The sequence below is a fragment of the Anopheles bellator genome, chromosome 1 (genome assembly GCF_943735745.2).
Source record: "Anopheles bellator chromosome 1, idAnoBellAS_SP24_06.2, whole genome shotgun sequence".
Taxonomy (NCBI): domain Eukaryota; kingdom Metazoa; phylum Arthropoda; class Insecta; order Diptera; family Culicidae; genus Anopheles; species Anopheles bellator.
The window spans coordinates 21,175,137-21,194,733 of record NC_071285.1 but is presented as its reverse complement, the minus strand read 5'-3'; the positions used below and the strand labels follow the sequence as shown (position 1 = coordinate 21,194,733).

The following is a 19,597-nucleotide window of genomic DNA, read 5'->3' as shown; positions in this document are numbered from 1 at the left end:
AAACGACGTTGGAATTGTGTAACTCGGCGTCATCGTTTTCGTTTATTCTTTTGATTAAACCACAGTCCAAAAATCCTCTTTTGCAAATTTTTTGAAAGTCATGGTTATCTACAAATTATTTAGTTCATATTTATAAACCAGTCTAAGGGTTAATATGAAACGTTTCATACGTTAGTTCCATGGATAACCAATAGAGACTTTGCCACTGGAAAAAATGCGTTTATCCTGTTTTTTGACTCACATCGCGATGCAAACTCTGGAAGGTGGCTGATTCAGACCGCCAATGAAAAACGCACAGGAAAAAGAGTAGGAATACGACGGATCTTGCACCGGTATCGGACCTCTCGCCCCTACTTTGTACCTTTCCTTTGCAAGTCGGAGGGGGCTTGCGCTTTAAAGAGATGATGAGACGATCATGATCTTGACACCGCGATCGCAGTTCACACCCCCCGATGGCGTCATGATGGGGGGGAAAACAAAACAGAAAACCTGTACCATACATGCACAAGCACACAACCATTTGAGGCCGGGAGGAAAGCGTGCCGCGTTGAATGAAGCGCTCACGTTGCGCACTACATTCGTCACGTAAACATATTCACGCCAATTGGACGGTGTACCGTGATTCACAATATACTACAGCAGAAGGAGAGCTTATCAAAACCCAGACTTAGTGCATGAAAAACGCGAACGCGAGCGAGAGAAAGAGATAGGTGTTGTTGTGACAAGTTTCTTCGAGTTCAAATTAGTCGCGACGAAAGCAGGAAAAAAAAAATAGTCTGAGCCGTCTGTTCCGAGTGACAATCCGCGACACAATAATCGGGCAGCCACGAGCGCAGTGCGCAGACGATCGATTTCCCACGATTCCCACGATTCCCACGTCAGGAAAAGTGGTTTAGTTCCTACCGTCGTAGGGCGTGTTCCGTGTGCTCCGGACTGAGGTCATCCGCCCGACGTATCGGATGGCAAGATGGCTTTCTTCTTCAACTTTGTTGCGATTAGTTTCTTCGTGTACCATCTGCTGCGCGTGATACTTTGGGGGGTGCTCGATTCGGACATTGAACTCTTCTTTCTCTCCAAATTGGGCAAACCGATCTGTAGGTTGTGTCAGTGCCTGGGTGGACGTTTTCTAACGGATTATTGTACTTTTCCCTCACAGCTTCGCTGCGCGGAAAGGTGGTCTGGATAACTGGGGCGTCGAGCGGAATTGGCCGCGAGCTGGCAATAGCCCTCGCGAAGCATGGAGTCAAATTATGCATCTCGGCGCGGAATATTTCCGAGCTACTGAAAGTGAAACAAGCTTGCCTGGGTACCGAACAAAAGGGGCGATTGCCACAGACGCAAGATTTTTCTACTGTTGCCATTCTTTATTGTTCATCGCAGTTCAATCGAACGGAAGTCTCGGCCCAAACGATGTATATGTGCTGGAAATGGATATGCTTCACGTGAATCATCACAACGACTACTTCAACATGGTTATCGATCACTTCAAAACGGTGGATATTCTGGTGAACAATGCTGGTCGATCGCAGCGCGCCGATTGGGGTGCCATCAATGTTAAGGTCGATCGGGAGCTGTTCGAGCTGGATGTGTTCGCGGTGGTAAGCTTGTCGCGGGTGGCACTGAACTTTTTCGTGCGCAACTCGGTGAAGGGCCACTTGGTGGTGACGAGCAGCACTGCAGGTCTGATCGGAGCTCCGAATTCCGGGACGTACACCGGTGCCAAGCACGCCCTCCACGTAAGATAATCCGGCAACGCGCTTTCAAGGGCGATAAAACTCTCATCCGTTTTCTCTGTGGAACCCGGCAGGGCTACTTCGAGGCGTTGAGAAACGAGCTACCGAACAATGTAAACATTACTATGTTCTGTCCTGGACCGACGGCCACGAATTTTCTGCAAGAATGTTTCACCGATACACCTGGCACGGTAGGAAAGGGAAAATTGGATGGGAACGGAAAATCCCATCATTGTGGTAACAACTTCATTTTTGACAACGTTAGAAATACAACCAACGCGTACAACCGACGGACCGCAGGATGACGAGCGAAAGGTGTGGCCAACTGTACGCGCTGGCGATCGCCAACAAAACCCATCTCAGCTGGGTGGGAACGTTCCCGATCAACTTCTTGCTCTACATCGGGTGTTATTACCCGAACCTGAAGCGAGTGTAAGTCACCGATGGCGTGTGGCGCAAGCTTAACTTAATAAAGTGATTTGCAACCTGTTTGTGCCATTTTTTGCAGGTTGCTGAAAATTATTGGAAGTGAGAGACTGCAGCGAGTTCGCGATAGCCGGTAAATTGGTGTTAAACGCGCGGAGGGCCCACACACGGCCAACCCGCAGCCGCAGGCGGAAGTCGACGGGTGCACAAAGCAGTCATTCCAGTTGCGCACACTAAACGAGTAACAAAGGCCACCGCCGTCTTCACAGGGGTGAGGAATGCAGTCTGAGCGGTCCACGGTCCGGTGAGCGGAAGACCAGCTGTGTTTGGGAACTTGCTCGAAACTCTACGATAGCACGCTCCACGCTAGAATTAGTCCCATTTTCACCGCTCTTCGCGAAAGTCACAGGCAGCTCAACGATTGTTATTTGTTGGCAGCGTTCATTATTTGTAGTTCTCCAAAAAACAGATAGTTAATTATTTAATGTTAATTATTATGAGCACAGGGCAGAGCTTTGCATTTGTTTGTTAATTAGTGCGTTCATGTTTGCATCCTGCACTGGTGTACGCCAAGTTTTGTTCGTTCGTGCACTACGTCACTGAACTGCGTCGCAGATTGTTTTTAGAAAAGTTTATTGCATAAAAGTCACGCTAACACTGTAAGGTGGGTCAGCCACAGTATCAGTGTGGAAGTTAACTGAAAACCTAAAAGCCATAATTTAATTCCATACGTACGAACATATTTAAAAAAAGTTAATACCAAATTCTTCGAAAACACACTTAGTTTCAACAACACCCAACCACCCGAGCTCAGTCGAGAGCTCAAGAATAATAAAACATGTTGAAAATATGGCACAAATGTGGAATATTAAATGATGTTTGAGAATTTTAAATTCTAGATGTTGATGTTGGACCGCCACTAAGGTCTATCAGCAGCAGTATCTAAACATCCGGCATTCCGTGAAATCGGTTGTATACTGTACTACTTTGAAATATGAACAAATTCAATCAGAAATAGTGAACGGTAACATCGATTGGAAGGTAGCAGGAATTCCGCCATTCCGCTATCTATCTAGGAATGCTTCTTCAAAACCCCTGAAATTTAACAGAAATAAATCAAGTTGGGAGTGGATAAATAAACGGCACAGCTTTTTATATCTCTTACATAATAGATTTATTAAACCACGAATTTCTTTCAATCTCACGCGGTGACGGTCCTGTGAATAAGGTAGATTTCCACCTATGATCCGCTTCAATCTAAACCGTTAGCACACGACTGACAATGGTGGCCCACGTTGATGGCGTTCTGCTGACCACGCATGTTCGCCCATTTCTGAGGTCCTACAACAGCATCCAGCATCAAACGATTAGAGTTGGTGTGCTTTTCCTATGTAGGCGACGGCACCTGTACTGAGGAGGTGTGCGGCTTAGTAGTAACCGGAAGGCGAACAAAAGTTGGGAAAGAAACGATTTTAAACAGATAGATTGCATCGGGTACATCGATGTGTAGCGAAAGCTCTCCGGTGTACAGCACGTCGTTTGGCTACAATTGACTTATGCTTGGATGTGAACTAAACCATTGAGAAACATCGTTATCGGCGGCCTCTGGGCACCGCGCAAGGAAGAGGCGCGCTCGAAGGACACGCAACCCACACGGTTCTGCACTTCCAATCGTTAGTGTTTTTCGCTACTTAACAACTTACTATGTTCAGCTTATCATTAAAACGCCGTTTGCGGTGACTTGACCGAGTGATTAGTTATGTCAGAATGTGTTGCTGTGTGCAGTATTACATACGAATAAATATATGTGTGTATTGTTGATAAGGAGAAAGCGAGATCGATCTCACCTGCTACCTTCGACGAATTCGAGAACGCAACGTTTTCTCCTCAAGTTGCGTAGTAGTTTGCGCTGAAAGGATTGCTGTCTGAGCTTGTGGAGGTCGCATAATTTTGTGTTTCTCCACATTTCCCAGTTGTTGACAGTAACACTCTATTTGCTCTTGGTTTATCTACAATACAATGAAACTATATATAAATACCATATTTAAATGATTTCCTCATTTCCGTCGCAATGGGGAAATCTGAATGATGGGGCTGCTGATGATCGCTATCCGTTCGGCTAAAGATTGGAGCATTTGTAATGATTTTTTTCCTTCTGTCAGTATAATTCTACTACTTGAGCAGCTGATTAGCTTGAGAGAAAGGTATGTCTTTAAACTCGAGAGATACCCATCCGAACGTCGCCCGACTTGCGCTGCTGCTACATCGGCGCGAAGAGTGCCAGAGTTTGATGGAAATTTAATGTATAGTCCCCTTACTGTTTCACTCACTAACCGCATCACCGCATCAGTTTGCCTCTTTCTGTGTGTATCTATCTCGTTGGTTCAGCAATTCAACAATCAATCACTTGTATTGTGACTCCGTTCGAGGTGAACCCAGAGCGTAGGATCATCATTGTGCAGCAGAAGGAGTTTCTACTACCGTCACACTCGATCATCATTTGGCCAATGGTATAAAAAGTAATAAACATTATCATTCACTCTTGCACACACTCTTGCACAAAATTCTGTCGGTTTCCCGTTTGTGAAGATTTTCTGTCTGCCAATCACTGCCACTCTCTTTTGGTGGTTTCATTCACACTACACACTACTTATGCTTTGCCTCACTAATAATCATGCTTCGTTTTTAAACTTATCTTACGCTTAACTCGTCCACCGCATGCAGGATTCTTTTTAGAAAACTGAAACTGTTCAGAGTTCGATTTTGAAACGAAAAACTACGATGTGCGCATAAAGCGACGCTTTTGTAAATTCAAACGATAGGCGGAAAGCACAAAGTTATGCATCTATCTAAACGGTTTGGTCGCTTTCTTCGTAGAGTCCTGGCCACGTATCGGGGGAGTACATGCCAGAAAAAAAATTCTTGATGTGCTTGAACTTAAGTTTATATACATTGATAAATCAAACAGTAATAGTAGAAGCAGTGTAAAACACAACTAATTTCGATTGTAATAATAATTACAAGAACATAGCTTGACTGTTGCCTACAGTTTCTTCAGCTTAAACTCACAGATTAGCGTGTGTCAAATAAAGTACAACTTTATACAGATTGCCTCGCGCCTTACCACCTTAAGACGAAAACCTATATCCATTTTGGTGGACGCACCCGTTGCTTTTCGCTTTATATTATGATCGCGTTGCTGTTGTTCGTCGGCAAACCTAAAGGACCACCGCTGCCGGGGCCACCCTTCTTTGTCAGCCGCCGTTTGCCACGTATTTTGCGTACGTATGCCTTGATGAGCTTCTGAATTTTAATCGGATTAATTTCCCCGGTGCGGCTATGGCAAATCTGCAATGGTTAGTGGACGATATATGATCATTTGTGATTCCGCTTTATGTATATGTATATGTATATGTATACCTTCGGTACGGCACGGCGCAGAATATCCTTGTATTCATCCTTGTTGATTTGCTTTTTGTTATAGTAAGGTTTGATAACTAACTTCACCTCTTCGACGACACGCTCGAGTCGATTGAGTTTCTTCAGGAACTACGAACGAAACGACAGATGTTGCACATTAATGAACCGCTAACAATATTGTTACCCTTCGCTGAGACTCATCGTAATGGAAAGCGAATCGTACCTTTTCCTTCACCGATAGCTTCGACGGATCCTCGTCATCCGCTGTGTCACCTTTTTGGTTTAGCTTACCTAAAATGCAACAAATGGTTTGTGGTTATTTTCGTGGATTAACACTTAAAGTTGATTTACGAGCTCCACTCTCGTAAGGTGTTTTAGAACGGAATACAAACCTCCTCCGGTGCCCTTCGAGCGCTTGTGGCCCCCTTTCCGGCCGCGGCCCATCCGTGCCCCGGTGTGATTTGGTGGCGACGAGCCAAACAGACAATCGAATTGGTTGGTTGACTTTTTGGCCGCCTTCGTCGTTGGCATCTTCGATGTTGACGGTTTGTAGGATGTCTGCTGCTGAGCCAACGAGTGTGTCGGATGGTGACCACTGTTGGGCTGCTGTTTGGCAACGTGTGGCAACAAAGGCGAGTCGCCTAAACCTTGCAGGTCGCCGCCACCGCCCGGTGGTGGCTCGAACAGATCATCGAAATCGCTCGCCCCCGGCGAGTACGGTGAGTCGGTTGGGTTCATGAAGTCACCGACGAACTTTGCTGGCCCGGAAGAGGTGCCACTGCTCTGCACAATTACCCCACCGCTGCCCTGCTGCTGGCCGGGCAGAGGTAGCTTCGAAATCAGACTGTTGCCTCCACCACCGGAAGTGGGTGCTTTCTGCATTGCGGCGCCCGAGGAATGCGGGAAATCGTCAAAGATAACGTCGGAATCGGAGTTAGCATCGGAGGTGGCGATGTTGGCCGCACTCAGCACGATACTGCTGAGAACCGTTACTTTCGGTGCAACGCCTGTCCGTCCCAACAGGGGAGGTGTTCGCGAACCGACGTTATCGACACTGACGCCGCCACCACCACCACCACCATTCATGAGTTCAGTGTTTCGTTCCGCGATCGCAGTGTCGGGAGCCACCACGGCAGTCTTGTTATTCGGTTCATCTTCCTCGGACAGTCGCCCGATCGAGAGCGCATCCCGCGGTGGCGGCGAGGGCGATGGTGACTTAGTCGGTTCGAATGGATCGTAAACATCTGGCGAAGGTGATTGGGGTGCCGGTTCCGGTGGCGTGTTCGGTCCAACGGATGTGGCCATTGTTAGTGCCACGTGCCCTCCGACGTAGCCAGCCTGCGATAGCGTAACTCCGACCTGACTACCGTTCGAACCATCGGTTGCTGCACCAACAACACTTCCACCGCTGCCGCCACCGACACCACCGCCGCCAGCGCATGCTTCATCTTGTCGCTCCGGACTTTCGTCGTCCTTTCCGTCGTCGAGGTCACCGGGATCGTACAACGGATTGACGGGACGCACATTGGATGACTTGGTTTTTACTTGCATCGAAAACTTCGGGGCCTGCAGCAGGGTTTTGTTGTTGGTGGACGAGGAGGTAGTAGACTGCGCAACAGCGGCGCCGCAGGGTGCACTGGCGCCGGTTACGACAGAGGTTCCGGTTGACTTCGGGAAGCCTGGTGGTGTCTTTGGGCCAAACATATCATCGTCTGGTGGCGTCTTGCGCAACGCGGACCCAGCGCCTGCTCCTGTACCACCCGTAGCTCCTGCGCCACCTGGACCGCCCGGGAGTGCTGTCGCGCCACCGCTTTGCCCATCCACGACAAGACCCAACGACTGGCCCAACGATTGGCCGATGGCGTTACTGCGAACAGCTCCTCCGTTGCTTTCTTTCTCCTGCCCATGTGGTCCTCCTGTGACCTGTGCGACGAGAATGCTTCCGGAAGCTCCCCCGCCACCAACAGGGCCCCGCAGATCCTTGTCCTTCTCGGTATCACTGTCCGACAGTACGATGACGGCCTTCGGCGATGGGGTCAGCACACGGAAGGGCGATCCGTCCAGATCGATGATAACCACCGGCTTGACCGCGGAACCATCCCCGAGACGCGACGCCAGCGTCCCCCGTTGCTGCTTACCGATCCGATCGACGCGCTTACTTTTCGGACGCTCGCAACCGTCGAGCGGAGCAGCGCCAGCGACCGCACGCTGATCTCCTCGTTGGCGCTTCGATGTGGCCGCGCCACCACCGTCCTTGAGCCGCTGCTTGGATCGATCCGTGCCACTAGTTGCCGCACCCGATCCGTGGTGGTAGTGATGGTGGTGGTGGTACCGGTGTTCGTCCGCCGTCGAGCCATCGCCCAGCGCCTTGTCCAGCTCCTTGGCACCGCCGACCCCACCACCAGCGGCCGGTGTTGTCTTATCGTTAAAGCTAACACTTACAAGAATATTATCACCCGATGTAAATACTTCCTTCGAGGGTAGGCTATTCTTCTCTCGGGCCCGCTCCCGGCGCCGTGCCTCCTTCCGTGCGGCCTTGCTGCGATGCTCCTTCGCAGTGCTGCCGAGAGCCTGCTGTTGCTGTTGCTGCTTGGCCACCGCTTCTTCGTTTGTGAGAATGACCGTCAGATTGGCGGCCCCGTTCGTCTTGACCCGACTTCCACTTACGGTCGCCACGTTGCCCGTGGGTGGCGCTGCCAATGGTGGAGGTGTCCACGAGCCCCGCTGGCGGCCTTTGGTGAAGCGTTCCGTTAGACCACTGGCCGAAGGGGCCGGCGGTGGTGGTGTGCGGGACGTCGATCGCGAAACGATCTGCGACGGAGACGATCGTTTGCGACTCTTCTTCTTTTGCTTTTTCGCCCCGGAGGCTGCTTGTGCCGGCCGTCGGTTGGGAGAAATGGCGCGGGTGGGCGGCGAAGAAACGCTTTGGCGTTTTGATTTTTTCTTCCGCCCGCTTCGGCTGCTGTAGGTGGGAACCTTCGCCAACCGGCGAGCACGTCGATCCACTGGACTGCGGCTACGACTGCGGCTGCGGCTTCGACTCTTGCTCCTGCTCCGGCTGCGGCTCCGTTTGCGGCTGCGGCTACGACTGCGGCTTCGACTCCTGCTTCGACTGCGACTGACCGATGCGACCCGCTTTGACTTTCGTTTCGATTTCTTCTTCAACCGACCCGCCAGCTTTCGTTCCGCCGGCGATCGTGAGCGTGACCGGGAGGCGTGTGGTGGAGAGCGCCGCAAACTACGGCTTCCTCCACTTAGCGCGAGTGGGACCCGATGGGTCGCTGGTGGCGATGGTGATCGTGAGAACGTTCGTGAACGTATCGATCGGGCGTAGCGTGCACGTGGTGAGCGCGGCGAAAGCGATCGCAGCGCCCCCAAAGGTCCTCCGGCGCCGCGCGACCGCGAACGAGACCGCGACCGGAATGGCAGTGGAGAGCGCATCGAGGGCGGTGATCGAGCACCACGGTGTTGTCGTGGGGAGGGCGATCGACGCCGGCTTGCTCCAGCTCCACCAGCGTAGTGGCGCGACGATCTTGTGCTCCCGGCAGGGACATGCAGCGGCGGTTCGGGTGAGAGTGAAATCGAAATGTTTCGATTGCGGTCCCGGGAGCGGCTGCGCGACGGCACTCGCGGTGAGCGAGTTCTGGAACGCCGCTTCGGTGTGACGTCGCGCCCGAACGGGTCCTTGTAGATGCGAGGACGCTTCTCCGCGATAATCGACCGGATGTCGTAGCGTGGCAACTCTTTGCGCTTCGGTCGCCGGGGTCGGCTTCTACTGTCCGATTTGCCGCCGTAGGCACCGTCACCTCCGCCACTATCACCCCCATTCTCGTCGCCGTCCGACCGCTCGCCGTCCCGACGGGAAGACCTTTTCTTCGAATCCTTTTCACGATAGTTTCGTTCGCGACCTTTTTTCGTGACCTTTTTGAACGTTAGCTCGCTGCCCGTCTTCCGCTTCGCACCCGGCCCTGTGGAGGTTGACGCTTTGCCGGTACCAGATGGCCCCGCACCGTCCTCCGCTGTCTCCGCGAACGCATTGTCGTCCTCCTCGGATATGAGCTCCGTGTCCATGCCACCGATTCCCGCCGAATCGATCGCACTGCCCTGACTGTGGAACCGCACCGACGACGCCAGCAGACCGCCATCTTCCGCGGACGTATCCTCACCCGTGTGATGATCGATCAGCTCCCGGCGCTCCTGATACTTTTCGTCCAAGCACGGTGTATAGCTGCGATCGTCATCGCCACCGCACCCACTCGCCGTTGACGTCGCGAGACCAATCGGGGGCCCAAAGTTGGCGGTGGCGATGGCCGATGCCGCCGCCATCGCTGCCCCGGAAGCACCGAGAGCTGCCACGAGCGAAGTCGTCAAGGGTGGCGTCAGTGCGTCCAGGCCCCGCTCGCTACGGCTCGACCGGCCCCGACCATCGAGTCCCCGACTAGAGTCGGCTTCGATTTTCTTTAGCTCATCGTCGCTCTCGGAATCGAACTCGTCTCGCGCCGGTGTTCCATCGTCCTCGTCTCGTTCAGGGCAAACCTCATCGTCTTGCTCACCGTTGCTTGATAGCCGCTCGCCGGTACACGCCGGTGCTCCGTTTGCCGCCACGTCCCCACTAGCCACCGGTTTTTCGCCCTGACCGAGTGGATCGTCGTCGTCTAGCTGGACCAGATCTTCGTCACGATCACCCCCGTCATCCTCGTCATCGGTGCGCTGCTCGCTGTCGAGCGGATCGTACATTTGGTTGCCGTCTGCCGATCCCTTGGCGAAGTGCAGTGTCTCCGACGAGTAGACGGAAAAATTGGGACAGTTGTTTTCTACGACGGATGACGATGAGCTGCCGGCAGCCGTAACCGTCGCATCGTGAGCTAGGCCCTTCGGAAGACGCCCCGCAATCGGTTTACTGCCTTCACCTGCAACTTCTTTGTCCGGGGAATCCTCCTTCTTCTGGGTTTTGTCTTCAGCGGTGGATGATTTGCCAGGAAACGGAAGATCGACAAAAATTGACGTATCGGATGGATCGAGGTCATCGAGGGAACCGTCGGCCGTACCCAAACCACCTTGCGTCGAACTTCCGGTCGTGGCAGTGTCGACGGAACCGGCACCGAAACCACCATCGGAAGTTCCGTTCACTGACACATTGCTGGAGCCACTCGCATTCCCGTCGGTACCGGCCAGTGATTGACTCGTGGCTGTGCTATTGGAGCCGGAGGTGTTGGCTGCACTGGTAATGCTAACACTCGGTCGATTGCGTTGACTCGGGGAAGCACCGTCGCTGGGACGCTCGTGACTCGGTCCATTGCAGGGAAAAATAATTTTCCCACCGTTGATCCGCACGTTCCGCAGACCGTCGCGCGAATGCCAGCGTTCTTGACTCTCGAGAATGCTTCCCAGGATATCGACCGAAGCACCATTCGAGCCCGGTGCCGAGCCGCTGGGCGTACTGAACCGCTCGAAGCCACTCTTCAGTGCCCTCCGTTGACCAAGCGGGTTGCGAAGTCGAGCACTGATCATCGTACCGATCAGTGTTGACCCGTCGCCGCCCGCTCTGCCTCCTCCACCACCGCCACCGGTGCTGCTTTCTTCGTCTTCGTCGTCGTCGCTGAAATAGTCCAAATCGTTCCGACCGCCAAAGATTTTCAGCGGCGTTATTCCCGTTCCGATCCGCTGCCGCTGTACGGAGTCCTCCGCGAAGTTGGTGGCCCGTGCCAGTTCCTCGCTCGCCGTGATGGTGGCCGTTGCACGCCTCGAAGCGTGAACACCACCCGTGATGGTCGTTTTCCGACGTTTTGCTCGCTTTTTCCGCAGCTTGCGCAACGTGCTGTAGAGTTTCTTGCGTTTGATGGCAAACTTCTGCCCGGGTTCACCCCCGCGCCCTCCTTCGTCGTCGTTGTTGTCGACATCGTACTCCGAAATGATCATACTCAGAATCTTGCGCCGCGTGCGCCCTCGCCGTTTTCGTTTGACCGTTTTTCGGGCACGCGGGGCCGACGCTACCGCCACGAGGCTGCTGCTGCTGCTGCTTCCTCCGTGGGCAGAAGAACCCGCGGCCAGTCTGGCCCGAGAACGCTCCACTGCCGCCGCGTTGCTGTTAGATCGGCGAGTCGACAAAGTGATCGCCGGTTCCAAGCGTGCTTGGGTCGTCAGCTCTCCGCGCGACCGGTTGAGAATGGCCGCGCGAATACGCTCACTCTGGCGCGTGCGAACGATTCGCGGTGGACTGCGAATACGCTGCCGGAGCCGAGACTCCCGCATGCCCCCGATTTGGTTAAGATCATTCAACAAATCTTGCAGCTCGTTGTCATCCTCGTCGGAGCCGGATGCAAAGCACCCGTCACAGTACCACGAACCGAACGGAATCTCTAGTAGCGGCGGATTGAGACATTCCAAGTGAAACCCGTTGTTGCACGAATCGCACAGAAGCATTCGTTCTTCGTGGTGCGCCTGGTGACACACCTCGCAGAAGATCAAATCGTCGACGTCGACATCGAGGAACGGACCGGGCACACCGGTGCCACCCTCGAGTTCCTCGCTGCCGAGCGCATCCGCCGGTTTCGGTTGGACGCGGTATGTCCGCAGCACTGTTGTCCGCTGGTCAATGTTCGGGTAGACGTTGATCACCGCAAAGTCTTTACGATCAATCGGACAGGTGGAGACGGTGCGTGACCATTCTTCGATGCACGCCGCACAGAACACATGCTCGCACACCTCCGGCACGCCAACTTGCTGACTGTGCAGCGACAGCAAGCAAATCGGACACTTTTCGTTGTCGCTGCTGCTGCTGCCGCCACTCGAGTCGTCCGAGGCGTACCCGAGCTTACTGGCCAAGACTGCTGCCACCGCGTCCTTGTCACCCTTCTCTAATAGCTGCTCCTCGTCACTGTTCCAGTCCGATTCCCATTCGGAACTTTCGGACGCCAGCTCCATCACTACAGCTCCGGCCGGTCGCCTCCGGCTGGGACCCGCTATCGGCCCACTGCCACTGCTGCTGTTGTCTTCGTCTGTATCGTTGCCGAGAACGATGCGATTTCTTAGCCTTCTTGTCCGGCCTGCCACCGTGCAGGAGAAACTGGGTACCACCTCTCCATCACCAGACACCGGTTGCATCAGCTCATCTTCTGTATCGCTGGCCATTTTACGCTAGCGCTCACGGCAAATGTTTCTCGCTTCTTAGCCCGAAAATGTCTCGTTTGACGGTTACTACGATTATAGGTGGCGATACCTCCGGGTGCACTTCACTTTCAATATGCAGCGCTAGTTTAGAGTCTGTTTCAAATTATGGACCCCCGGAGGTCTTACGGCGCTCGCTCTTCCGATCACTGTTTCTGGTGGTGTTGGAAGGGTTGCTGCCACTGCGTTAGCGTTTGTTGACGCAGCTTGATAGATTGCAGATGCAGTTTCACCGTCATCATTTCGACAATCATCGTCATCGTCAGTATCGGGCTGGGATAGTGTTCGTTTCTCCGTTTCGTTCTCCTGCTTGCTCGCCCAGCGCGACTTAATCCGCCGTCGTTGTTGATTACGATACCCTTCCTCACCTTCGACGAGGGCTGCAGAAAACGGATGTGCAGTTTGCGGCGAAGTGCCCGGAGAATGATGCACCTTCTTGTCGGATGCTTCCGGATGGAGTTTTTAACCACAAACAATGGACGCTGTGCAGCGAGCTCTACGGATTCAGACGGCTTGCACAGTACGGGTAATTTTCGTCGCCGTCGCCGTCGCCGTTGGTCGGCGCTGATCTCACACACTCGCGGATGCCAGGCAAACAATAATCCCGAGTGCCAGAGTGAGACAGGTAGCGATCCTTTCGCTGCCAGGCACAAAAGCGCAACGGAGGACGAGGAATTTCACAGCCACTTTTCGACCTCAAAATCGTGTCCACGGCGGGTCACAGGCGCCTGGTGGCGTGCCACGGAACATCCGCCACGGTACCGCCAGGTTTTCGGAAAATTGGCCCAACCAAGCGGCACCTAATCCGGAAGAATTGTACTGCTCCTCGGGTAGATTGGTAGCTCGCTACTGGAGAGCAAGACAAAAATGGCGATTTCAGCCGAGAACCGCAGACGTTTCACGGTGTTACACAGCTCGGATGCGCTCTCGCTCGTTTCGCAGCTGCCCACTCGCTCGCACTCGCGGTGCGGTCGGGCATTCAAACGTCTGAATCGGGTTACCACAAGAAAGCAATAAACAGACGTTTCACCTGTCAACAGAGCGGCGTCAGTGTGGACTTAAACGCCGAAATTGGTTTCGGTATTCGAGTAGGAAAGACACGTTTCGCCGCGACGTATCTCACACCTGCCGACAATATAAATTAGAACCGACGAAAATCAAAAGAGAGCCAAGAGATCTGTATCTGTTTTTAAAAGGCCTTTTGGCCGCCGCCGCTGTCAAATTGATTCCTTATTTTGACGTTTCTTGACATTCTCCGATTTTCGTACCAATTCTCCGATTTTCGTAGCATGCTGTTTTCCTGAATTCGAATGTCCCGCAGTTGAAGATCAAAAACAATTCGGTGGACGATAACACAGCTAACAAAATGTCTCTTGCAGCGCGAGCGTTTTCTCCCGACGGGAAATACTGTGGATACATTAACCAGCATGGCAAATTCGTCGTGTACGATGTGGAAACGAGCGCCCTGCATCAAGTGTACACTCCGAACATGCACCTCAACGTGCCGTGCACGAGCTTCACGTGGATCGAGGTGGGTGTACAGGCGACGACGCCCAAGAGTAAAGGAAAGAAGCGGCAGACCAAACAGCTACTGGCCGCATTCGGTACCAGCAAGGGAGGGGTGATCTTTTACAATCTGGCCACTGCTACGGTCGAACGTACCTGCCAGGGAGATGGGCACTCGGCGCCGGTAACGGCGATCTACTTTAACGAAGAAAACGATCCTGACACTATCTTCACGGCCGGAGCCGACGGGAAGGTCATTGAGTGGAGTATAAGTCAGTGGGCACAAGCCAAAGTGCACAACATCGGCGTGGAAAAGCTCACCTGTGTTCTGGCTCACTCAGGCACTATTCTGACTGGCTCTAAACAGCTGAAGCTGTGGGATTGTATCGTAGGTCGCCAAACGGCGACACTAATCGGACACACCTCCAACACACAGATACTCCAGCTACTAGCCGTAGAACCGGATCAAATGTACGCCATTTCCGGTTCCGCGAACGATCGTAACCTCTCGCTGTGGTCGTTGAACGGTAATGTTAACAGCCCTGTCGCTTCTTTTGCCCTGGACGATGTCCCCGAGTATGTGTCGGTGAAGCTCGTGGATCGAAGATTGCACCTAGTGGCCGTGTCGCGCACTGGTGTGTCGCACTACTTCCTGAGAAGTGTAGACAAGTTCAGTCTGAAGCGACCGTATCGCGCAAATCACACATTTGAAATCGCGATCGATTCCTCGAACATGAAAACGAAAGCTGTCGATCGATTGCCAGTGTTTGTGGCGAGCGTTCGTTACTCACCGAACGAGGAACAGATTCTACTCGGTTACGGGACAGAGACGAATCTTCGATTCGAACAAATTGCGATCGAAGCCAACGTTAAGACGAATGTTATCATTCGGGCACCGATAAAACTACTCGCTGGTGGCAACGCGAAACAGGTGGGCGAACTGAAAACGAAAATCCCCATCGTCGACAATGGCACTGCGGAGTATTTGAATCCAGTGAATGCGGTCAAGAAATCTATGAAAAAGGTAACATAACTCTTCGAAACGCGACCCTTGGATGCTGATTCCTACTTTTCGATCACCAGGTGGAGATCCCCATGGAGGTGCGGTTGGAGAACCTTTCCCTGTTTCCCGACCGATCGAGTGGCAATAAAACTGTAATGGGCAGAAAGAACATGGTGCACCTTCTGGTGCAAGGACTGCACAGTAAAGATGCCACCATTCTGAAGAGTGTGTTTGGTCGAAACGATCCAGAAACAATACAGCAAACGGTCGAGCGGATTCCAGCTCAGTATTTAGGAGCACTCTTGACGGAACTCTCACACTTGATGCAATTGAAAACTGTACAGTATGTGTCATGGACAGAAGCATATGGGAGGGTTGCCAACGATTTGCTTAACTGTATCTTTTTCGTATTTTCGTAGCGTTCAGACGGCCGTATGTTGGTTGAAGCAACTGATTACGATACACGCAAGCCAGCTGATGGCGCTTGGATCGTCGAACCTGCTCGCCAACTTTGCCACCTGTATTGGCATCATTGAGTATCGAGTGGAACATCTGAACTCCCTTGCAAAGTGGGTAAACAAATTGTAGCCATTTTTTCCCCTTTGGAGCCTAAGCTTGTTTTTCGTTCTTATGCACCAGGTTGCGTGGAAGACTAGGGGTGCTGATTGAGCAAACGGATCGTAGTAAAAAGCAAGCCGTTAACCAGGGAGCCAACGATAATGTGCTGGTGTACCAGGAGGAGGACGATTCGGATGTTGATTCAGTTCTAGAAATGGACAACGAGCAACTTGGCTCGTCCAGCGAGGCCATGTACGACGAAGTCGACCAAGGTGAAGAATACGACGAGGAAGCAATGTCGGATACCGCCGGTGGTAGTACAGTTGTTCCGCAGAACGGGTTTTCGTTGACCAATGAAGAAGACATCAGTGAGAGCGACAAAATGTATTTTGTGGTTAAAGAATAATTCGTTGATCAATTTCGCTCAATAAAACGTATTTGCTCGCGTAAAATACATTCACATGACAACTTTGTAGACCTTTCCGCTCATGATTTACAACGTAGGCTTTGCGGTGAATGCCTCAATGGAGGCTAGTAAGATGAATTTCGTGCGTTCTAGTAACAGCCGTACCGATTACGTCCATTGATGATTTGTCGGTATCATCAACCAAGTTAGGGAATATGTTTGAAAATTCTGCGACTCCTGTACAGTGGTGCATCCTCTCCAGCGATTGGAAAAGAGTGACACCGGCTGACGCACGGATGATGCAATTTTTGCCGTGCATTCCTGGGAGTAGGTTCCACGTTGTCTTCCTGTTGATAATTGTGGATCCTGTTGTATGCAAGGAATAGAGATTCATTTGAAATTCTCCAGGGGATGTCAGCCAAACTCACTGCTTCGAAGTAAAGTGGGACTTTTTTTTTCTTTTTCTCTTGGTTTTTTCTTGATATTTAATATCCTAAGATAACTCGCCATCTCAATCCAATGTTGGGGAAATAGGTGGGCTCATCATCATCATCAACCAAAGAAGGTGAAAGGCCCATGCGTCCACTTCACGAAAAAAAACTGCCCCACGTTGAATTTTGTGAAAATAATGCTTTTCGTTGATATTCGAATGGTTTCCGGCAAAAAAACGCAACAATGCTGGAGATTAATACTTTGAACAGAATGGAATTAATTGGAAAGAATAAATATTTTGAATTTTTATTGAAAAGTTATCGTATTTTTTGCCAGTAGCCAGTAGTAGCTCATCACACGTGGTAGTTAGTTTACAAGAGAGTAGTGAACCATGCGGCGCATTCGTTTGCTCGTCAGGATCAAATCTTCATCGGCCTTTTTTTTCCCGTTGGTAGCTGTGTGGTCTAAATCAATTGGAGGAAGGCACGGATTGCCAGGCACAACGATGGTGCAATTGTCCTGAATTTCACTTTTATCTTCATCCATAGCCCAGGGAAGCAATGGTCCCATGTCGTCAATCAGTTTATCTACCAGCTGTTGTGCGCTCTCCACATCGACGACGCCTACGGTTGACAACTGTTTTCTCTGATAATCGGCAGCCTCATTTTGCACTTTTTTCGTCAGCGTTTGTCTAATAATCGATGCATCCAGCTGCTTCTTTCTCTCGGATATCAAATACAAAGATTCTTCGATCGAGCCACGAACGATCAGCCGAATAATATGCACCTTATGTCGTTGGCCGATACGATGTGCTCGATCCTCCGCCTGATAGTCCATCTGCGGATTAAAGTCCATGTCGTAGAAGATAACTGTGTCGGCCGTGACAAGATTAATACCCAAGCCACCGGACCGTGTGCTGATTAGAAAGACGAAATACTTCGACCCAGGACGTGTGAAGTCGTCAATCTGCTTCTGCTGATTTTTATGCTGCCCAGAAAGCACACAGTATTCGTAGCCACGCCAGTCCATATAATCCTCCAGAATTCTTATCATTTTAACAAACTGTGAAAAGATTAGCACTTTAGAACCGCGCTCGAACAGCTTTTCTAGTAAACGATCCAGCACGATCATTTTTGGACTATAATCAACGATATCCTGCGTCACTAGTTCCTGCTCGAGCGATTCTGCACCATGAATCAAGTACGGGTGTAGCGCAGCTTGACGCAGGAATGGAAATGTGTGTACGATTGACAGCGGGACTATTTTTCCACTTCCGGTGATTCGCTCCAGTTTGCGGTTCAACACATTACTTGTCCAGATCAACATTTCTCTCGTTGGTGGTATGCTAATTGTAATGTGCACCTTCGGCGGGATGCTGCTTTTTAACCCGTCTTTCGTTCTTCGCAGCATGAGCGGCTTAAGAAGATTCTTCAGTCGAATCGTTTGTTCGTGGTGCGGATCGATACAGTTTTCGACTTTAAACCAGCTATTGAAGCGCTCGGCGTTGTTAAAGAAGGATGGCATCATGAGATTGAGCAACGCCCACAGCTCGTGCAAATTATTATGGATCGGCGTACCAGTCAGGAGTATCATACTGGCAATGTTGCATTTGGAAAACGCTCTCGCGAAAAGCGTAGCTTCACTCTTCGCCCGATGACCTTCGTCCAGAATGGCATAGTTCCAGTTCAGTTTGACAAAATAACGTTGCTGATCTCTTAGAAATTCGTAGTTTGTTACCGCCACGTCCCACTTTTTTATCGCACGAAGCGTATCAAACACGTCTTGCTTCGCTTTGTCCGTAGCGTGCGCCCGCAGCACCCTGGCCGACGGCATAAACGTGGAAAACTCTTTCATCCAATTATCAACCGTGCGGAGGGGAGCCACTACCAGAAACGGGCCCTTCAGTTTGCTGAAAAAGAAGCAAATATTCTGACGTATCCTTAAAGATTATTACGTATCCGGAAAGGCTGTACCTACCGTATATACATCAAGTAGCCTATCATGGATATTGATTGAATGGTTTTTCCCAAACCCATTTCGTCCGCCAATATACCGTTCAGACCGCTCTGATGCAGCAAAATCAGCCAATTAAGGCCCTCGATCTGGTAATCGTGCATTTGTCCCTTGATAAACGATGGAGACGATTCGAACCGATAGATGCTGCTTGTTTCATCATTGTTCGCCAAATCCTGTCGTCTTTTGTTGAGGTCACTCTGAGTGGGACGGTCCGCCAAGGCCAAGGGGCGTTTTCGCTTGTCATTGCTTAATGCTTCATTTTTTTTCCGAGAAAAAAGAGCGAATTGTGAAAGCTTTTGCTCGAGAGATTCTAGCTGTTTAACCCGTCGTTGATCTCTCATGTCGCGGTAAGCCTGTGCTACGTATGCTTCATCGTCCAGTGTGATCCCGTTCGGATCAACACAGTCAACGGGTACCTGAATCGAGAAGGGAATCTTGGGATGTTCAAGCGCTGGTGAAGCGTCCGATTTCAACACTCTACCTTCGTAACTTACATTTTCTTTATCCATCGTTATGTTTTTGTTTGCCAGCAATTGAAGAAAGTGCGATGGTTTATTTCGTTTAAAGCATGAACCAGCTTCTGCCCTGGAAGCGTCCCGCGTCCCAGTAAGGAACGCAATTCTACGAAGCACGTTTTAACCAGGAACACCAAAGCACGTTGAGCTGCTGAGTTTAAGTCTGCCTTAGTTTAATATGTGAGCGTTATTACTATTTAGATTGTCGATGGTTACTGTGTTACGAATGCGATAAAATATTACAGTCTTCGAGCGACATGGTTAGAACGCTTTTGAAGTGCACCGAAAAAGTCACTTTTCGCGCGTTTTTCGTACGTTAATAAACGCGTCGTTCGTTAAGATTGTTTTAGTTTTAGAACACGGTTGACAGATTGACAGCGCTTTCCCAGTCGAGGAGAAAAATAATCTTTGCTGG

At 51.2% G+C, this 19,597-nt stretch overlaps 4 protein-coding genes across 4 annotated transcripts; 2 read left to right on the top strand and 2 right to left on the bottom strand.

The window, feature by feature from the left end:
- Positions 1 to 474: 474 nt before the first annotated feature.
- LOC131213875 (dehydrogenase/reductase SDR family member 7) lies at positions 475 to 3,203 on the top strand. Its single transcript, XM_058208087.1, has 6 exons — positions 475 to 1,094; positions 1,157 to 1,306; positions 1,381 to 1,736; positions 1,808 to 1,924; positions 1,999 to 2,165; positions 2,242 to 3,203. Exons 1-6 carry the CDS (start codon positions 968 to 970, stop codon positions 2,294 to 2,296), a joined length of 972 nt encoding a protein of 323 aa, XP_058064070.1. The 5' UTR covers positions 475 to 967; the 3' UTR covers positions 2,297 to 3,203.
- Positions 3,204 to 3,321: 118 nt separating this feature from the next.
- LOC131215197 (serine/arginine repetitive matrix protein 2-like) lies at positions 3,322 to 12,710 on the bottom strand. The gene is made up of 4 exons (XM_058209585.1): positions 5,972 to 12,710; positions 5,803 to 5,870; positions 5,580 to 5,708; positions 3,322 to 5,507 (listed from the first exon to the last, which is right to left on the bottom strand). Exons 1-4 carry the CDS (start codon positions 12,708 to 12,710, stop codon positions 5,340 to 5,342), a joined length of 7,104 nt encoding a protein of 2,367 aa, XP_058065568.1. The 3' UTR covers positions 3,322 to 5,339.
- Positions 12,711 to 14,043: 1,333 nt separating this feature from the next.
- Positions 14,044 to 16,259, top strand: LOC131214901 (WD repeat-containing protein 43). The gene is made up of 4 exons (XM_058209240.1): positions 14,044 to 15,276; positions 15,336 to 15,598; positions 15,675 to 15,824; positions 15,895 to 16,259. The coding sequence occupies exons 1-4, from the start codon at positions 14,113 to 14,115 to the stop codon at positions 16,217 to 16,219; spliced, it is 1,902 nt and encodes a 633-aa protein (XP_058065223.1). The 5' UTR covers positions 14,044 to 14,112; the 3' UTR covers positions 16,220 to 16,259.
- Positions 16,260 to 17,017: 758 nt separating this feature from the next.
- On the bottom strand, positions 17,018 to 19,176 carry LOC131215196 (probable global transcription activator SNF2L1). The gene is made up of 3 exons (XM_058209584.1): positions 19,162 to 19,176; positions 18,629 to 19,083; positions 17,018 to 18,560 (listed from the first exon to the last, which is right to left on the bottom strand). Exons 1-3 carry the CDS (start codon positions 19,174 to 19,176, stop codon positions 17,018 to 17,020), a joined length of 2,013 nt encoding a protein of 670 aa, XP_058065567.1.
- Positions 19,177 to 19,597: the final 421 nt, after the last annotated feature.

Coding starts and splice junctions, on each gene's coding strand:
- LOC131213875 (XM_058208087.1), top strand. CDS start 968: ATGGCTTTCTTCTTCAACTTTGTTGCGATTAGTTTCTTCGTGTACCAT. Junction 1,095..1,156: donor CAAATTGGGCAAACCGATCT/GTAGGTTGTGTC, acceptor TTTCCCTCACAG/CTTCGCTGCGCGGAAAGGTG. Junction 1,925..1,998: donor TCACCGATACACCTGGCACG/GTAGGAAAGGGA, acceptor TGACAACGTTAG/AAATACAACCAACGCGTACA.
- LOC131215196 (XM_058209584.1), bottom strand. Junction 18,561..18,628: donor GGCTACTTGATGTATATACG/GTAGGTACAGCC, acceptor CTTCTTTTTCAG/CAAACTGAAGGGCCCGTTTC.
- LOC131215197 (XM_058209585.1), bottom strand. CDS start 12,710: ATGGCCAGCGATACAGAAGATGAGCTGATGCAACCGGTGTCTGGTGAT. Junction 5,709..5,802: donor AGCTATCGGTGAAGGAAAAG/GTACGATTCGCT, acceptor TTTCGTTCGTAG/TTCCTGAAGAAACTCAATCG. Junction 5,508..5,579: donor TGCGCCGTGCCGTACCGAAG/GTATACATATAC, acceptor TAACCATTGCAG/ATTTGCCATAGCCGCACCGG.
- LOC131214901 (XM_058209240.1), top strand. CDS start 14,113: ATGTCTCTTGCAGCGCGAGCGTTTTCTCCCGACGGGAAATACTGTGGA. Junction 15,277..15,335: donor TCAAGAAATCTATGAAAAAG/GTAACATAACTC, acceptor TTCGATCACCAG/GTGGAGATCCCCATGGAGGT. Junction 15,825..15,894: donor CATCTGAACTCCCTTGCAAA/GTGGGTAAACAA, acceptor CTTATGCACCAG/GTTGCGTGGAAGACTAGGGG.